Source organism: Amia ocellicauda, chromosome 21, assembly GCF_036373705.1.
Source record: "Amia ocellicauda isolate fAmiCal2 chromosome 21, fAmiCal2.hap1, whole genome shotgun sequence".
NCBI classification, from domain to species: Eukaryota; Metazoa; Chordata; class Actinopteri; order Amiiformes; family Amiidae; genus Amia; species Amia ocellicauda.
This window is the reverse complement of record NC_089870.1, coordinates 13787089-13806198: the sequence shown is the minus strand read 5'-3', so window position 1 is coordinate 13806198 and position 19110 is coordinate 13787089. Positions and strand designations below refer to the sequence as shown.

Genomic DNA, 19110 nt, shown 5'->3' with positions numbered 1-19110 from the left:
CGCAGTGTTTTGCCATGTAAATATGACTGAGGTTCAGAATGTCATAACCGTTTGAAGACTGAAGTTTCTAACTGACTTCACAAAAGGGATCAACATTTAAGATCGTTTTTTTAGAGGGGGGCAAAGTGACGTGCTAGTTAGACTTGGAGAGAGGTTGTCATTTCATTCTGATTGTTGTGTGAGGAACAGAAAAAGAAATGGTATTAACCAGGATCCTGTCCTCATTATAATCAAGCAGAGGCTTAATGTCTTCAGAGAAGAGTATCTATGTTTTTATAGTTTAAAACATTCCTGTGAAGTGTCTGCATCTTAATTCAGAGTCAGAGATCTGTTAATATACCTGTGCTCCAGAACTACTACTGTTTCCACATTCAATTAAAAAAAAATCACACTCACAAATAAAGCAGGCTTTTTTTTCCTGTCCCCTTCAACAGCTAAGGTGTCTAGTGTGAGCACAGTGAGAATCATATCTTGAGCATTTCTTGTAAGAGCACTAAAGCATATGACTATAAAACACTGTTTCTCTGATCATTTGTTACACTACAGAGAACATTAATTCATTTCACATTTGATTCCCAGATCCACAGAGAGAAGTCTGATTGCACATGTTAATAAGCTTAATAGCACCTAGGCAACAGCTGTAAATTATGTTAGTGCCGACAAGCATGCAGTTTTGGGCCAGATCATCCCTCAGAGGCCCCAGCTTAAGCTGACGAGTTAATGTTTGACTCTTGGGCAAGTAGTTTCCATCAGGAAAGAGAATCCCCTGCTGTATTTGCAGCGTGTAAAGGGAGGGCCAGAGAGAACCCTCCGGATTCGTTTTGTAATTGCTGGAGATACGTTTGTGCCACATCAGTCTGTTTTAAAATAGTAACTTACTCTAAGACATGGTATCATTCGTGTGATTAAAATATATGGGTAGCAGTGAAATCTGAAACATTCTCTCTCTCCCCACTGCAGGGGGGCTCTCAGCAATTACAACAACATCCTTTGCCATCTCCCCCCTTTCAGAAGTATTCTTACTCAATTAGAGGAAGGGGCATTCTACACCCTCAATGATTAAACTGTGGTAAACTTTGTTAGGCAACATCTGAGGAGCACAACAGCATCATCGTGCTTGTCTAATGGAGCTGCAGCTCTACAGTAGCACATTACAGGTGTGGGAGTACCATCTCAGCACCTCATAACCTCAAGGTCGAGTGCCACTGACAGGCAGGGTTCAGAAGAAATAGTAACAGTTTTGCAGCTGACGTGGCGTTTGTTCTGAAGATCAACAGAGGAATCAAAACTCCAGACTTTCCTCTAAAAACAACTGGCTCTGTCTGAAGCTGTGGTCTCCAAGGAAGACTTAAGACTGCCTTAAAAATGAAAGCTCGCCTTTTCCTCTCTGAGCAGAGATCTCCTATTCCCAAACCAATGAACACAGCGCTTCCCTAGGTGCCTCCAGGCAATTGCATTTACACACAGGATTGCCAAGCAGACAACATTTTACAATAAGTGATAGTATCAGTCTGTAAGCAGGCATTATCTGATTCTTCCTTCAGCATTTGATTTATGACTGGGAGAATTTCTTCTCATCTCAAACTTGGGTGACTCCCAGAGCACACTGACCCTGTCTTTATTGTAAGAGGACTTCTGCTCAAGTTAAAAACACACAAATATCATCAAATAACAATTAATATATTGTTTGCTATCCTTGGCAAGTAGATTGTTGGGTATTTTTGCACAGGCATTTTGAGAAGCACTCCTTTATTTGTTTGTTATTGATAAAGCATAATGGTACTGAATGAACATAAGTTAAAGGATTGACTGTATGAAGAGTTTTGCTTTCTTCAATGCGTCATTATTAAAATTGGTAAGCTTGGAGGGTGTTGACCCCTGTTTTGACTGTGTGAGTATACAGACTTTAATGCAACAGGGGAGGCCCAAACTCTAGCTCCTTCACCAATCAATCCTTGTGAATTTACCTCAGATAAGAGAGTGCCTCTTATTCTCCAGGCCGTGCTTTGGGTGTCTGTCCCGACAGGTAACGCAGAACTGATGTCACTCGATCCATAGTCATACAGCAATAATGTGGGCTTGGTGTTTTCCATTTGCAGATACTCTCTGAAAGATACTTGTGTTAAGGTTTTTACATGGACACTAGCCATTGTACCCTCCCTTTGGTAAGGAGCATAACACCAGTTGCACATTTCAGGGACTGTGTTGGTTTTAACACTCAACATCTTCTCTTCCCAGGACCTCTACCGCAAGGATTGCAATTTGGCTGCTCAACTGCTCCAGTGCAGCAAGTCCCACTACCGGGCCCACAAGCTCTCCGAGGTGATTGTGTTCTCTTTCTATTAGCGCCGTGAAATGGACCCGCCAGGGGTTGGCATCAATGCTGCGGATAGCTGACAACTCTCAGCACTTTTATAAATATCATATTGCAGGATCAAGGTGGTAAGTGGCCTCTGCTTCCCAAGCTGGTGTAACTGACTCTCTGCACTCCCGAGTGTGTAGTTCTCACCTGAACTCACCGTAATGGTGTCACGCTCACCGAGAAGTTGATGCAGAGTACTTTAATCAGGGTCCCCATTTCCCACTTCATATTATTCTTGTCAAAGCTATTGGTTTATCTTCACAGTCTACAACACCTAACTGATTACTAGAAAAGAGAAGATTTTATAACGACACCGTTGGTACACTAATGCTTTTTAGATTTGTGTTTTTAGTTTGCAAGCTGACAGGAATAGGCTAGCCCAGCAATATAAATATGCTGATATTTGTGGTCTTATATCTGCCCATTTTCGTATGCCAGCTCTGTCACCAGGTGAAACACATGGTGCACTACTTGAATATAACCCAGAGAGCATCTAATCTCTTCTTGTTTAGGACAGAACTCCACCAGAAATGTAGAAAAAGCACCACAGTGACAACAGACCTAATGATCCAGACGCACAAGAAATAATGCGCATTCTCAGAAACTCTGAAACTCATATATACCGTCACGCCCCACAAAACTCTTACTAAATCTAATAAAGAATGCAAACCAAGTAATCTGTGTGGCTGTGATTGATTGAAGCAATCCTCAGATCAGTGTGCTTTTCACAGAGTAGGTGTCTGACGAAAGTAAAGCAAATTACAACTTCAGGAACTCACTGCATTAATGTACCTATACAAAGACCTTACATCCTCAAAATCAGCATTAAACTGTGCTAGGAGACTATTATCATTATTTTGTATTATTATTATTGTATACAGAAATATACAAAAATACATTAGAAGGTTAAAATATACATCCATGCATAAGAAAGGACAAAACTATATAATCAAGCTTCAATGCAGAGAATTTTAAAATGTAGACGGGCAGAGTGTCTAGATTTGTGCAGAGAATTGAATAGTTTTTACACGTACGTTTTGAAATCCCCGGCTCCTTGTTCCACACCTCACTATTTTGTTACCTTAATTTATGGGCTGCAAATTAGATGGGATCAAATTCCAGAAAGTGTTCAAATTCAGCATCATGGTTAATACACAGAGTATCATTCATAATTAAATGTTTTTTTTAAGTAATTATAACCATATATTTTAGACAAATTGGTGCTATAATTTATTTGGAATCAATAATCAATTGGTGTTTTGATCTAAAAATAGCACAGGCATCAAATCAAGGTATTTTATGCCAAGCATCTACTTTCCTCTCTTGCAAACGAGTCAGATTTCCCCCCCCCTCCTGAAAACACAAGTGATAGTCTAATTTGAAACCTAGCTGCTCCAGGGGATTGGGTATATGTTTGATGGTACCGTGAAAGACACCTAAAGAAATTCTGTGCTGACGGGGAGATTTTGCGAACCTCCTACTAAAAATATGAAATACAAAAAAAAAATTAAAAATCTAATTTTAATGGGCTTTTTCTTTTTTTTTTTTTTTTACCAAGGACATATATATCTAGAGGATAGCGTAAGTACTCTTCAACACATTTATGCACCTGAGTTTTATACTGGTAGATACAAGGCTATGAGGTCAGCACCATTCTGCAATATTCATTAAAGTAGTGGGAAACAGACATTTCTAGACATTCTAGGTCCCCTGAAGGTGTTTTGAATTGCTCCCCTGATACAGAAACAGGGAATAGATCTTGCAAATGGCAGAAAAACCTTGACCAACTAGGTCAGATCGGGAAATGGACAACCACGGTCTGGTTTGATCAGTTAGACTCCTTGGGTGCAATAACTACAACACCTTAACACTGAGGATGTGGATAGCAGACAGAGTGCATGAAGGTCAGCCAAATCAATGTCACTGTGATGTCATTTTGGCAACCATACCTTGAAAAAAGGCGATCTTTAAAGGGTGTTCAGTTTCAGGTGCCTTCCTCTGTGAGAATCAGTAGACATTCTGAGATAATGGTATAGATTTAGCTACATACAGATACAGATTGGTTTCTGTCATTTCTGTCAATTTCCACACCTTATTCATATTCGGTCATTGGACATAACATGTATTAAATACTAACCTTTCATGATATCCTTCTTTCACCTCCACTCCACCATTCCTCAAACTAACCTCCTGTTCCCTGTGTCCTGCAGCTGCCCACTGAGTTTCAGGAGCGGGTCAGCATGCACATGGAGAAGCACGGCTGCGGGGTGTCCCTGCCCCTGTGCCACTCCCCGTACTCGGACTCTGTCCCCACCGCCGTCATTGCCAAACTGCTAGAGAAGCCGGAGCCCAACAGCATGCCCTGCTCCCGAGCCTCGAGCCCGCAGTCCCGCGAGGTCAACTTCATGCACAACAACATGGGCAGCACAGAGAAGCTGAACCGCAGGCCGGCCTACAAGGCGGACCTGTACTGCAGCGACACGGCGCTCTACTGCCCGGATGAGCGGCGCCGGGAGAGGCGGCAGAGCGTGGACCTGCACATGCGGGAGCCCACGGTGTTCCGGCAGCAGAACTCCACGGACAGCAACACGGAGGAGGACGGCTTCCACTCCAGCTTCTCCCACGAGCCGTTCACCGAGTTCGTCACCTCCCTGCCCGCCTCCAGCTCCTACTCCAGCTTCAGCGTGGCCTCGGACGAGAAAGGAAACGCCCCCAGCAGCACCCTCTCCTCCTCGCACCAGGCCATCTACATGGACTGGAGGGACGAGAACTACGACCGGAAGAGCAACTCTTCCTACGAGAAGGACAGCCCCGGCTTCCCCAAGTCCCACAGTTTCCAGCACGTGGCGCACGGCAGCCAGAACGGCACGTCACCCGTCTACACCAGGACGATCCCTACGTGCTTCAGCGAGCCCTACCACTCGCCACGGCTGACGTCCGCGCACAGCATGGGCTCCACCAAGCTGTACGGGGATAGCCGGGGCAACGTCCACATCCCGGAGGAGGAACTAACTGGCCGCTGGAGGCAGCTTAGCGTGGAGGACATCAATGCCTACTCCTACAGGAACCCAGGCAGGGTCTCACCCTACAGTTTTTCCGAGCAGCACTTTACAATCGGCCCTTCAAAGACCAAGCTGGGCCCCCTATACAGCAGCTTCCAAGAAGGAGACGACGTGTACCACAGCAGGATTCTGGACCCTTGTTTCATGACCACGAGCCCCAGCCCAGAGCACGACATCGGACACCGCAAACAAGAGAAGGTGCAAATGTATCGGACGAAGGAGGACAGCCAGGAGTCGGACCGGAGCCTGTTTCACTCGGGCAGCTCTAAGGACAAAGAGAGCACCGCGGGCAGCATGAAGAAGGAGTATGTCGACGTCAGCCCCAACAGCTCGGCAGAGTCTTTAAACCAAAGTTCACTGGAGCATTCGGAAATGCAGCACTATCAAATAGACCACGACAGCCTGTCTGTGCTGAGCAAGAATCCGCCTCAGTACCAAAAATTTGGGACCACGGGACTTTGCAGGAAAGACAGTCTTACAAAGGCACAGTTGTATGGGACACTGCTGAATTGAAAAGCTTTGATGTTTATTTGTATGAGGGGGAAAACAAAAAATAAGTCAGTTATTTAGTTCCTAATGATGAGGCTTATTTTGGCCCAGGTGGGTCGTCCCAATGGGTCCGAACTTTAGCACAGAATGCTTGCAGAGGAGGTGTCAGGCTACAGCAGGGTTTCAGATTCTTGCTGATGAAAGCGTGGCTGATATGGCTGTCAGCGAGCTCCCAGTGACAGGAGCCGGGGCGTCTGGCAGCTTTTCACTGTTATTCTTCACTCTTTAAGTTCTTCAGAGATAGTTTAACAGTTGCTATACTCTAAGACACTAGTTTTCATAGAGTTAAAGGACAATGTGTGCGTGTGGGTGGGAGTGTCTTACAGATGCAGAAAATCTGCAGCAGAATTTGAAGGTTTCTTTTCCACATTGGTCAGTTTAAAGTTTATTTTGCTCATTTATTTAAGGGAGTATATTGAGAAGATAAGGTGTTGGACACTTTGAAAGCAATAACATAGATGATAAAACAACTGGTTATGGCAAGAGCATTGACAAAGGGTACCATTATTATAATACAGTTTGTGTAGGCACAAATTAAGACAGCATTGGAAATGACTGTTAAATCAATATAAATATGTATATTGGTGATGTGATAACAATTCCGATTTCATTCTACAAACACAATAGAAAACAATTTCAAAGTGAGAATTTGCAGTTGGTAAATATATCTTCCTTCCAGGAGTTTGATTTCTGTTACAATGTTTTATTTTTTCACGTCTAGGAATACACTGCCCCTCTAACTTTGGAAACGGTAGCTGAACTGCTGAATCGCAGGAAATTCCCTCATCAATCATTCAGATAAGATGGATTACAAAATATCGAATCATAACAGTATTTAACCAAATTGTTTAATTCATGAATTCGTTTGGTAGCTTTTGCATTGATGGAAAAAACAAAACTATTTATTTTCTCATTCATATTTTGGAAAGAAATCATGAATTGGCTGCACCACAAACCCCAGAACATTTTGCCTTAAATTTGATTAGCTTCTGCTGCCAGTTCTGCTCCTTTTTCCAAATTTCCAGACAGGTAGTGTAAATATCTGTATAGTGCTGGGTTTACACCGAGTTTAGGCTGGCCAGGGTAATCCTCTCTTTCTGTGTTGTACATTTCTGAGGATATCTGCATGGGCCTTGTAGTCCTAACACAGGTACCCTGCTATGGCATTTAATTTCACTGTGGTGTACTCTGCAATGCCTTTCCATATTATCCTAAATTGCTTTAAAGGTTCACTGACCGAGTCACTTGTTATGCCCTCTTTCTCGAGCTGCTTACTTGAGGCTCTCTGCACAATTCCACAACTATGTGCACAGGCAACACTAGAGCTCCTCTACAAGATGTGTATTTTTGTGCCGACGCCTGTTGGAAGAGCACAGGAATTACAGATGTGGCAGAAGCAGGCTTAGTGTGCAGGAGAGTCGCAGATCACGTGAAAGACCGAGAGGTTGAGAGAGGAGGATTCTCACAAACACGGACACCCTTATTTTCTGTTGTATATATTGATTCATTATTTAATTGAGGATTGGTATTTTTTTCCCTGCTATGTTGATGTTCTTTACTTTAATCCTTCCAGATGTTTTCCTGTCCTGTTCTACCTCAGATTTGATTAACGTTTTACCATGGAATAATACTTCAGCTGTTTATATTTACATTCTACTGCATGTTTCCATATTTTTGTTGTATGTTTCTTTACATAATAAAGAACAATGACGCACTTACACCACAGCCTACTGAGGTAGGAGCCGTCTTGATTTTTCTAATGCTGGGATCACAAGGATGACATCTTTTCAGGGGCTGCAGGAGCAAACACAGTGAATCTTTATGGATGATCAGTTTTGCACACAATCTATGTGGATGCCAAGTTTATAGCTTACATCCCACCTGGCTTTATAGATCTGTTTAAATGATAATCTGCTATAAACATAGGAAAAGGGCTAATTTGGTTATTTAAAGCGGCAAACTATTGCAGAATCCTTAAAAGAGCTCATGTGAAATGAAAACTAAAGACCCTTAGGCGCTGGACCTGAAAGAACAGGTCAAGGTTCGTATTAAAAATTAAAAAGTACTGTAAACAAGTGCACACATTGTCTGAAAATCTTTCATCAAGTTATTTACAATCAAATAAATGTTATTCGTATCTTTGAGAAGAAATCAGATTGCAAACATAGTTACATGCTACTGTAGTACGGCAGCTAACAAAACCTTATTGTATTATTTTCAAACGAGAAAATATGATTATGCAGAATTAAAACAACATTAAATAGCAGTACACGTTGAAATTTGAATCCCTGGGTTTTTGGAAGGGCAGTCTGCACACAGTGAAAAAAACAAGGCTTTGGAAAAAAATTGCATAAAAACATCTTTTGAAGAGGAACTCTGCTTCAGTACAATGCGTCATCCTACAACGCTTTTGTGCTACATTTCATTGAAAGAGTGCTCTATAATTCAATATCAATCCAGCTGCCAAACAGGCATCACTTCAGATTGTGGGCGTTGGCAAAAAATACTTCCACATCAACTAAAGAGACCTATTGTACACATCCTTCCCTAGCAGATTAAGATTAATTTTCCTAACCTAATCATCTTCTACAAACTTTTTTCAGAGGACATGAGGTACTAGACAACTTATTGGCTTGCCGTTTACCTTCACTGCTTTTATTAAATGTATGCTTTGTTTTATTTAAGGACAAAAAACAGATGCCATTTGATTTTTTCTCCAATTAGGTCAGTTTCCGAATGTGGTAGATATGGGTGCATGCTCATTAATTCTTACAATGAATTTACAGAGTACAGTTTACTCTTTGAAATGTTAATTAACAAAGCTGGCTTTGATCCACTCCACTAGGCCTGTAACGTGCCACAACTATTTCTGTAAAACAAAATTTGAAGAGGTTTTAAACCAAAAAAAAAAGACTTCCTTTAGAACATGACAACGTTTATGATGTAATTTTGAACATCTTGTGTTTCATGTCATTTGACATCACAATGCTTTTTTTTTTTTTTTTTTTACCTATTATATCTACAGGTCGAAAAATATTTTTGTATCCACTATCAAAGACTAAACATACAAGTAATAGGGACTATTTCTGTCCTCCTTTACCAAGTGAAATCATTGCATCATAGTTTATTTGGCTTTAACTTTTGCTCTGTGAATGTGACTAATGAGCAGTATATAGCTAGACGTATATGGTTAGCATATTGTTCCAGATACTAGTGCCATACTGTGGCTTCACTGCAGTGTGTGAACGGTTCAACCGGAGCCTTAACACGAAGCGGTTTGGGAGAGCAAATCACAGTAGCAGTCATAGAAAATGTAATCTAACAATAAGGCATATAGATCACTGCGTTGACCTTCAGAAATATGAATAATTCCGGCCACCAACTGAAACTGGCCATTAGTAACTGAGAACTCCTTATTCAACGTAAAAAGTGAAAAACAAAAAGGAGATAATGTGCGTGTTTCAGAATGAAGTCCACGGGGGAAGGCAGAGAGACAGCACGACACAGAGATGAAGATGTAGCTAAAGAGATGATTTCCAGGAAAGAAATCCACAATCCATAAGTTCTCCTCCAGCGAAGCAGAAGGAAAAGTTGACAGCTTTTCCAAACCCACAATCAGCTCTAAATCAAAATAAAGACTTTCTTTGCTCAATGTTTACCATCACAGGTGTCATCAGTTTACAATCACAGCTGCACCAGCACACCTGGGAATGTAAACTTTTAACAGTAAAAGTTAGCTGACTGTAGTGCGGGACCGATGTCTGCTTTGCTGGAGGAGAACGTGGTGACTGAGGATGGATATGTGTATGTATGAAGCAGCAGCATTTCATCCCACTAAGCCTCGGTGAACATTTTGAATGCAAGACGCACTACTGAATCACAGCTTCAATAATAAATTAACAAAAAACTCATTTAATAAAGAAATCTAATAATTCCTTTTGATTGTAGCCCGCTGGTGCGGAGCAAACAGAAGCACATTTACACAAAGTGTTTACACATTGGTCTAAGTTGTGTGTATCAATTTAGATATGTAGATTTTTGTTCCACTTCAACAATGTAGTCAAAGAAAAATCCAATCCACGGCGATAAGAAACATTAATCTGTCACTTGAAAATGTTTGTATTTCAAATTAAGAGACTTTTTGCAGTTAAAAAACACTGATGCAAAACTTCAAAACTTCCTCATCCATATGTCTGACTCAATATCTTGACCTCAGCCCATGTCTGAGGAGAACAAACAGGCAGCTTTCTGACGGCACGCAGAACGCAAAGGAAGGATGAAATGAGCCCAGCAAATCCACAGGGTATCACGGGGAGTGAGAAAATGCCGACTATCAAAGCATCTGAAGCTCGGATGGCACTGTCAGCCTGGCAGACAATCAGATGAAAGGCAGACCATACTCGCATTAAGCCACGAGGCATACAAAAAAAACATCTGCATGAAGGTAACACATGGACAACCGTTAAAACTGCACAGGGACTCCTGACTACTTAAAACAATGAGATAGAAGTTGCAAGACTTTGGGGAGTCTTATAGTCGCTCCACTCTAAACACTCCAGATTTTGATCTCTCCGCCCCAGTCACATGTTGCTGCCACGGCTGGTATCACGGGGTGGAGAGTCACACAGATGCAGGCCTGTTTGTGTGCCTGCAGGGTTTTGATTGTCCTGGCGCTTTGATGGTTATAGAAGTGAATCGCTCCACAGGAACTCCCTGTGGCCAAGAGAAATCCGTCTGGGGAAAATTCACAGCCCACCGCATAGCCCTCCACCTGAAACACACAGAGCACAGCAAGACCCAACTATAAATCACTGCCCAGCGCACGCACAGCGGGCAGTATAGACTGGGGCCATTCATTGTAAAGGCATGATGTTTTACCACAGTGACCGTCAAAGATTTTAAATCAAACTCACAGATAATTATATTTAATCTTCCGATCTTTACTTTTCAGCTTTTAAATATGTATTTATATTGTATTTAATGACACATACATGCATGTTTATACAATACTGTGGTATCAATACTCTTGTACTGCCAACCTTGTGTCCTTCATAGCGTTTCTTCTTGTTCATTCTAAAAGGCCGCTGTGCTGAAAACAATGCAATGTAGTTTCCATTCGTCTGGGCCACGAACGCGTCTTCTGTGGGATGGAGGGCAAGGCTGGGGCATGTATAGCGCTCCTGCACCACATTAACAAAACAAATATGTGTCAGTATCTTTTGAGAGTGATAGCCAATAGTTTTAACCTTTCCTTTGAGAGAAGTGAATTAGAGCAATTTTAGTTTAGCTTTCATAATCCAATCAATTGATCAAAAAACACAATTTAACTGGATATATAGAAGCAGGAAGTGACAAAAGAATACCAGGAGCACAGTCTGTTGATGTAAAGCAAAGCACTTCACTTTTACATGAACTTGCGTGAAAAAAGTAATACATTTAATACTCCTATAAAGTTGAGATCTAAATGAGTAATTTACAACAGGAGATCACTCAAAGGACAGACTGGGCACCAGGATGTCCGGTAAGTTGGTTGTGGTTATATACAGCAGGTCAGTAACAGAGGTGGGACCCGTTTCCTTCAGCATTGGACCACAGAACCAACTTTAAAGGACCCGTACAAGGACACGCTGCCGGAGAAATGGCATACTCACATGGAAAATCTGATTGGAGACTTTCGCCGTGGTCTGAAAATCCCAGGCAATGAGAGTGCGCTCCGCCGAGTCCCGGCTGACAGCGTCCGAGCTCGTCACAAACTCCTTCCCTCCGGCAAGGAACAGGATGTCCAGGGTCTGCTGAATGCCCGCCTGGTAGCTACGGACCACCTGCAGCGACAGAGCAGCTGTCAGCCTGAGCCCTCACTGACAGCACACACTGATCTGGGCACAAGACAAATCCCACGAAAATCTGCTAAGAGAGAGGCTGCAAAACAACCCCCAGCGCCATTATAAATAATAAAAGCAGAACAGATTGCCTGACGATGATCAGGGGACCCTTGGGTTTAAATCCAATCGAGCTAGCAATTTTCTAAAACTGCAAACCTTACAAAATATCATCCATGCATTTGACATACTCAAATGTTAATGGTTATTAACAACTGCCATCTTTACGGATTCCCACTGTGTTTCAGTGTGTGCGTTTGTGTTTGTGTGGCACTGCATGTCTACAATGTCAATAGATCTCTCTCCTACACAGCTAGGCAGCCATGAAGAGACAGCTAGTGAAGACACTAGATAGTGAATATGACAAAGAAGCCACAATCCAATCTGTGTACCTTGTAAAACTGGTTTAACATCGCCTGTTTACTTAAGCACACTTTTATGGCGTACAGTACTTCTTCTAAGTGCATGTCTACAGAAACTCCACAACCACAGAGGTCTTCTTTAAAAAATAAACCTCTTCCAGGAGAGTAAACCATTGATTTGAGTTGATTTCAGCTGCTTTAACTACAAGCAATGTGTCTACTCAGAAGCATGCCTCCATTGTGAAATCATCTTACACCGCTGGCAGGAGCAATCACCCCTCCATTATGACATAACCCACTCGGGAGTATCACTTACACAGGATTCACCTACCACCTGTGAATACAGCAGAGACTTGAATACTCTATTAACACCAGCATGCAGTAGTGCTTTCACAAAATGAACGGGCGCACAGTGAGAGCTGTCTGAGCATGGACGTCCAGCTGTGGCAACTGGCTCCTTGTGGCCCCAGAATCCAGCAGGATGGAAGAGCAGAAAGAGCTGGGATTTCCTCCTGATAAACAGGCACGCTGTTAGGCCAAGCTGTGTTTCATGGCCTTAACAGAATTCATTATTTCCTCACAAGCATGAACGGAATTGGATTAATTTGCAGTATCACAGCGTCCGTATCAGTCTCTATCCGTTTGTGGGCTACAGTCTTAAGGCAAGGCATTCCAACCTACAGAGATAAGCTGAGCTAGACGTCAAAGATTATATAAAGCAACGAAACCCTAGGAGGCCATGCAGTGGGAAGCTGACCTTGCTGCTTCTCAGATCCCAGGCCTTGACCTCGGCGCTGAAGCCCCCACACAGGAACACATTGGGGTCACTGGGCTGGATGGCCAAGGAGGTCACCTTAAACTGGCTGTTCAGGCTGGATACTTGCTGACCTGCACATGAAAATGCAAATTAGACAATTACAGTGGATAATTGCAATCTGATCCGGTGATTGTTGATCTGTCAAGCAAGCTCCCGGCCTGTCACATGCAATATTGTATTAAAGAGTGCTGTGTCTGGTCTGTAGACAGTATTTGTTTTGTAATTAAATCACTGGATCTAAAAGGAATGTAATGTCAAGATAGTGCTTTACTGTAAACTTTCCAATTGAACAAAGGTAGACATTACACCATCGTGTATTCCACATCCCCTCCCTCCACATTCGCATGAACCAAAGCACAGTTGTCACAGATATGGTCTTTTGCTGCAGCAATAAAAGTCTCAACAGGATTCATAATTGCACGACAATTTGCAAGTGATTAACGGTTAATCATTCATGCTTTTTGCATGCGTAGTCAGATTAAAGTTTTCCCCCCCCTCTAAAACAGAACCCACATTAAGCAGCTAATTCAATAACGGATTCCATATCTCATGCCAAGTGGATCCTGGCTGAAGAGGTCCTGGGTTCCAGACCTTTGTACTTTCTCTAAATGTTTCTGATTTATTTAGTATCTTAAACAGCAAAGTGCACATCTATTAGAACACCTCAAGGACATTAGTGAAGTATAGCTTGTAGAAATATTATCTGTACTCACTGCATGCATATATTATATACTGTCTTTAGGATCTTAGCTGGGTAGTGCAAGTTGTGCACTACTCCCTGCACTGTGTCGCAGTACATATAAATGAAACCAGTTAAAACTGCATCTCTTTGTGTGGGCTTCAGGTTTGTTATAGACCTCTATTCATGCATAAGCATTCTTCATTCCATGTAGGGGAGGCGCTGAACCGACAAAAAGTGAATTTCAACCGCAGCATCTGGAGACAGTCTTCTGCAATGTGACCTGCAAAAATTTATTATAACACAAATATGCACATTTAAACTACCCACAGAAACCATGGGAAGGAGGTCAAATGTTTTCTTTACTAGTGCACGTCACATTTCAGGTTTTATTTCAATATATTTTTTTATAAATGTAAAGTCACGCCTTGTGTTACTACTGTTTGCTACATGCAATATTGTGAGACCTATCAGATATCTGACAGTGCTTTATGGTTAAAAAAATATACAAAAGGGTTTTTAAAGTGGAATGCACACTGTTAATGCACATAACTACAAATATATTCACATCGCCACTTTCCTTTCCTTTAGTCTGGCCTTCATGAACCCGAATCCTGCCGGCAATTATCCTGTCAGTAGTCTTGTAGCCGTACTTGAACCTGATTGCCACGCTGACAGCTAAATTCACACTATGTCGTGCAATGAAAAGGCTCCACTCCCAAGCACTTGAATACGTGGACAGATTCCCAGCATTTAATAGTACAGCCAGGGAGGAGAGCAATTTTGTTCAATATAAGAAGAAGAAAAAAAAAAGTCACATTTTTCAACTGTTCTGGAAAATTACATGTTTTGAGTTGATTAGGCAGCTGAGCAATTATGGTAAATTTCAACAAAAGACAAGCAAGTTCCTTCCTCACTACCAACTGACACTCTCTGCTGTTTGGGAATGCCAAATGCTAAACCACCCTTTGTGACATAACCTTTTGTATTTGAAGTCAACCCTACAATACCTCTGCTCTTCTACAAGCAGCTCAGTTAATAGTAGTCTAATGATTCTCTAGAAGGTTCTACATTCATGCCAGGTTTTCTGCTCACATTTTGCCATTTCAGACTAGTCATAAGCTGAGCAGCAGAGAGAGGGTTGCAATATTTTCTCCTACTCTATCCATCCATTTTCAATAAGTGCTTCATTCAGTACAGGGCTGTGGTGAGTGGGAGCCCAACCCAGCAGGCACCAGCTACCAGGCTGGGCACGCGCTTGACCAAAGGCAATATCTCAGAGACATACATGAGCATACACACGGTTGGCATTTTAAAGATCTGTCCATATTCCAATATTTTGCAAGGCAATATAAAGTGTTTTGGGGGAAAACTTTTCGGGATATAAAAAAATAACATCACGTGAACCCTGCGTTCCATCTGTCTCAGTATTTCCTCCATGAATGTTTTATTATGTTTTAGCTCCCTAAAAGTGCCTTAGGCAACAATATAACAGCATATCAGAGTGGTGAAGGCGAAAGGAGACGTATGCTCGGTGGCTTGTTGAAGGACGCTCTCTCAGGAACTCCCTGGCAGTTTCCTGTTGATGCATCAACTGCCTGATTAGCTTTCCGGTGCCACTGGCAGGTGTTCCCTATGAAGGATGCTGTCAAGGACCAGACTGCGTCACTAGTGCTCAGAGATGACACATGCACCCTCAAGCACAACCAGCACTCCAATCACACCCAGCCAACAGCTCCCTCTACTGGTCTACATTGGAGACTAACAAGCTGACTCGAAGCCAACTTGAAGGTGCCGTTTGGTCCCATTCAACAGCTCCCACATTTCAATATGATACTGAATTTACTATCCATGAATGTTTCTATAATTGTCCAGAGCACTGTGCTAATGCAGTGCTAGAGAAGGACATACAGATACAATGTCATAGATATAGATGTAAAGATGACTCACAGGTAACCTACAGTAAATAAGTTAGCTGGTATTGAGATAAACCTAGTCGTTTAACCTCTGCTATAGCTTGATGCAGAATTCATAGAGCCAAGGAGCATAAAGACATGGCTTCATCTAAGAAGCCCTGATAAGATTATCTTAAAAGCCCATTTCCTCTATGGGTCTGACATGAGCAAGCCTTTAACCAGGCCTTTAAAAATTGATTAAAGGACACGCAATCTGCACATTTTTCCTTCATCTTTTTTTTAGGTTGCTGGTGACCTACATGTAAAAAATCTTATTTTTTATGTAATTGCCTGAGAACCTCAAGACATTTGTGATTTCAAAAGAGAAAACCTCCTTCTGCACACTGCTCTCACCCTTCCCAGATAACCCCCATCTGTCTCTAAAACACAGTTATCCACTTTATCCATGGGATAAATGCCTGTATCGAGGAGACAAAATGAAAGTTCCCAAATATACTCTTAACCATGTAAGTGGAGCAAAGCTCAGTCTTGCGTTCTGTAACCTGACACGTTCTTGTGCTGTATGTCTCCACTGCTTAACAATGAAGTTCTCCCATCACTTTACTGTTGTCTAGAGACAAGTGCTCTGCTAGCTACGCTCCCTCTGTATGTGAAAAAATAAAATCTACTATTCAATTTTGTATGACTACAGGGATTTGTGTTGCTGCAAAGCTAATGTCTGTCTCCACTTTAATCACAGAGGGGTTAGGACAGAGTGAAGAAGGACTAAACATCAAAAAAAAAAAATCACTGCCCGCTCAGTTGCATGCTGTTTCAGAGCGACCAATTTCAGCCCATTGTAGAGTCTGAGGAACTTAAACCCTAGCCCTCCTGACGTGACACAAGCGCATGTGAAATCTCCAGTCCTCATGTTTGAGCCTCACTAAGCTTGTATGTATAGGATGTATATATCCTCACAGTCTCTTGACACTGACATGGGGCTTACAATCTCTACTATAACCTGAAGCCAGCTTGCGAGATAAGCATGTCTCGTTGGCTCCTACTGATTATTTCAGTTTTACCAGCTGAGCCTCAGCATATATGTAGACTACTACCACTGTATAGGCTTTGAACAGAATTTGTTTTTCAATGGATGTTTTACATTCGTGGGGGTAATCTTTCACTTGCATGTAACACAAGTGAATATTTTTCCATATCGAAAAAAATGTTCTAAAGCAGTTTGTGCTTCTCCATCATATACAAATGAAAAATAACTGTAGATGAAAAGCAGTTTGAGGGAAATTTGAAAGTAAACACTTTCAACCTGTAACAGCATTTTAATGCACATTCTTCAGCGTGACAGACTCGCCTTCTGAAATTACCCATTCAAATCTAATTCTGCTCCTGACACAGTAAACTCAATATTTAATTGAATGAATTATTCAAACAGAGATACACCACTCGACAGCAGCCTCTATCTATGGAAAAGGAAGTTGGAGCCACAGAAGAATGCGTCCGGTTATTCCTCACAGTGTGTCATACCCTCTTATCCCAGGTGTGAGAACAGTATGAAATGGGCTGAAGAAGCAGGTATTTCTAATTGCCCTCAAACTGCTTCAAGCTGCTTAATCTCTGACCCATCTGATTTATTTTAATTACCAGGCAAAATGCCCTTGTCTGAGCGCAGTGAGATTTGCTTTATGTTTGTCTCCACTTCACTAGGTATCTCACGAAAGTTGACAAGACGAGCTCTTCTGACAAAAGCAGTCAAGAGTCACAATTCTCTGTAGCCGATCACAGAATAAATTAAAGCACTTTTATTCCAATCCAGTGACAGGCGTTCAGATTTGTGAGATGCTTTGCATATGATATATATATTTTTTTTTAATCTAGGTCACCACGCAAGAGAGACACTGAACTTCAATGTGCAATTAGCAGGGGTTCTTTCAATACCAATTATCAGTATCCTTCAGGCAAAGAAGAGATTAATTACGTTTGTTACAGGAGAGGGAAGATAGAAAACCATGATGTTTCTGTTGACTTTTTTAAGAGTTTCCTGAATACCAAGAGAAGCGATCTTTGCAGATGAAGCTTTGCCGGGTAGGTTTGTTGCATTTCCTATGAATGGCAAAATTAAAATTCATACCCATTTTCACTGGAGGTGATGAACAGGCATTGATTTGTCACTAATTAGTTGCATGTGTTTAATATTGATTATGTTCAGCCACTGCCACTTTTATGCCTGTAATTTATTATTTGTTGGCATTATTCACTGCTTGGGGTGTCATGTGTTCAGATCCACAAGTGTTGTGCATTTTGTCTAATCACTTTATTATTATCGATTCTGTTTCAATAGAGCAGACTTTGAGAAGCGTGGTTTGGGAATCAATTTATAAGTTTTAGTAATTAAATGTAAGCCCCCTGCTGACCACAGAGTACGAGATCCGAAGATGTCAAGAACGGACATTAGTGATAAAGTTTTATTTGGCTGCTAGCTTGAAGCTGGAGAGTGTGCAAGAGATGCAAGGTTCCATTGTGTAAATGGAAAAGATGTTAATCTTGGGTTTAAGCTTAATACTTGTAGCAAAACCTTGCTATATCACTCTCAAATCTACTTTCAGACAGAAAACAACACTCAATTATTATGAACTCCACATTACTACCAATAACATAGTTTTTACATTTCAATGTTTTTTTTGCAAACTTATCTGTACTTTTACTAAACAATTGCTTTCCAAATAATCTACCAATGGAAGCTACAATGTCTGTTATAGAAAATTAAGAAAAATTAGTCTTTTACATAATTAATAAGTTCCTTCACATTTTAATTAAGAAACGTGATTAGCTTAGCTCAAAGCCAAGATAAGGAGACTGTTCGGTTTTAGTAGCAACATGTCCCTAACTGCAAATGTTCTCAGATTTCTCTCTCAACCACCTGCGCCCCAGTGCCAGCCTGTTTCAGAGTGAGAACCTGTTATTACATTTATTACATTCACGTGTGAAACCTGGGCCGGTGCAGTCAACAGCCTGAGGCAGAAGCTTCTCGTGTTGGGATGTAAAACTTGATTATGCAAGAAACTGTAGACTTCTGAGTCAAAAGCAGAGAAGGCTAGCAGGGCATACTTTTGCTGCATATTTTGCAAAAGCATTTGTGCCGAAGTGCTAGCTGCACATTTTTCAAAGACCAAAATGCCCGATTTCTTCTCTGCATTGGGCAGGCGTCTCTCATGTCAACCTTACACCTACAAGTGTTATTGAATTGATTATTCAATGTTTCTCCTACACATTCTCATTTTGTTTAGCCTGATTTTCTGTTGTTGCTGGCTGCTTAATTGACACTATAGCTCCACTGAAGCATTTCTCTCCATGTTGGCATTTCCAAATGTATTTTTTAACCAAGTCAAGCAGGTGTCACTTCCAATGGAGAGGAGCAGCTACAAACCATGTCAGATTGGTAAGATGAGTGCAATATGGCTGTTTTTTGATGTTACAGATGATAAAAAGA

The 19110-nt window shown here is 41.6% G+C and overlaps 2 protein-coding genes across 7 annotated transcripts in view; one reads left to right on the top strand and one right to left on the bottom strand.

Moving 5' to 3' along the window:
• The window catches only part of begain (brain-enriched guanylate kinase-associated), a 49201-nt gene extending 41510 nt beyond the window's left edge, over positions 1-7691 (top strand). For all 3 annotated transcript variants that reach the window (XM_066694935.1, XM_066694934.1, XM_066694936.1), the window contains 2 exons: positions 2239-2322; positions 4573-7691. In XM_066694935.1, coding sequence (XP_066551032.1) covers positions 2239-2322; positions 4573-5937 — 1449 coding nt within the window. In that variant the 3' untranslated portion in view covers positions 5938-7691. The remainder of the gene's footprint in view (positions 1-2238; positions 2323-4572) is intronic.
• Positions 7692-9869: 2178 nt separating this feature from the next.
• Positions 9870-19110, bottom strand: part of wdr25 (WD repeat domain 25) — a 31685-nt gene continuing 22444 nt past the window's right edge. For all 4 annotated transcript variants that reach the window (XM_066694939.1, XM_066694940.1, XM_066694938.1 and 1 more), the window contains exons 4-7: positions 12972-13102; positions 11625-11795; positions 11013-11153; positions 9870-10744 (exon numbers count right to left, since the gene is read on the bottom strand). In XM_066694939.1, coding sequence (XP_066551036.1) covers positions 10520-10744; positions 11013-11153; positions 11625-11795; positions 12972-13102 — 668 coding nt within the window. In that variant the 3' untranslated portion in view covers positions 9870-10519. The remainder of the gene's footprint in view (positions 10745-11012; positions 11154-11624; positions 11796-12971; positions 13103-19110) is intronic.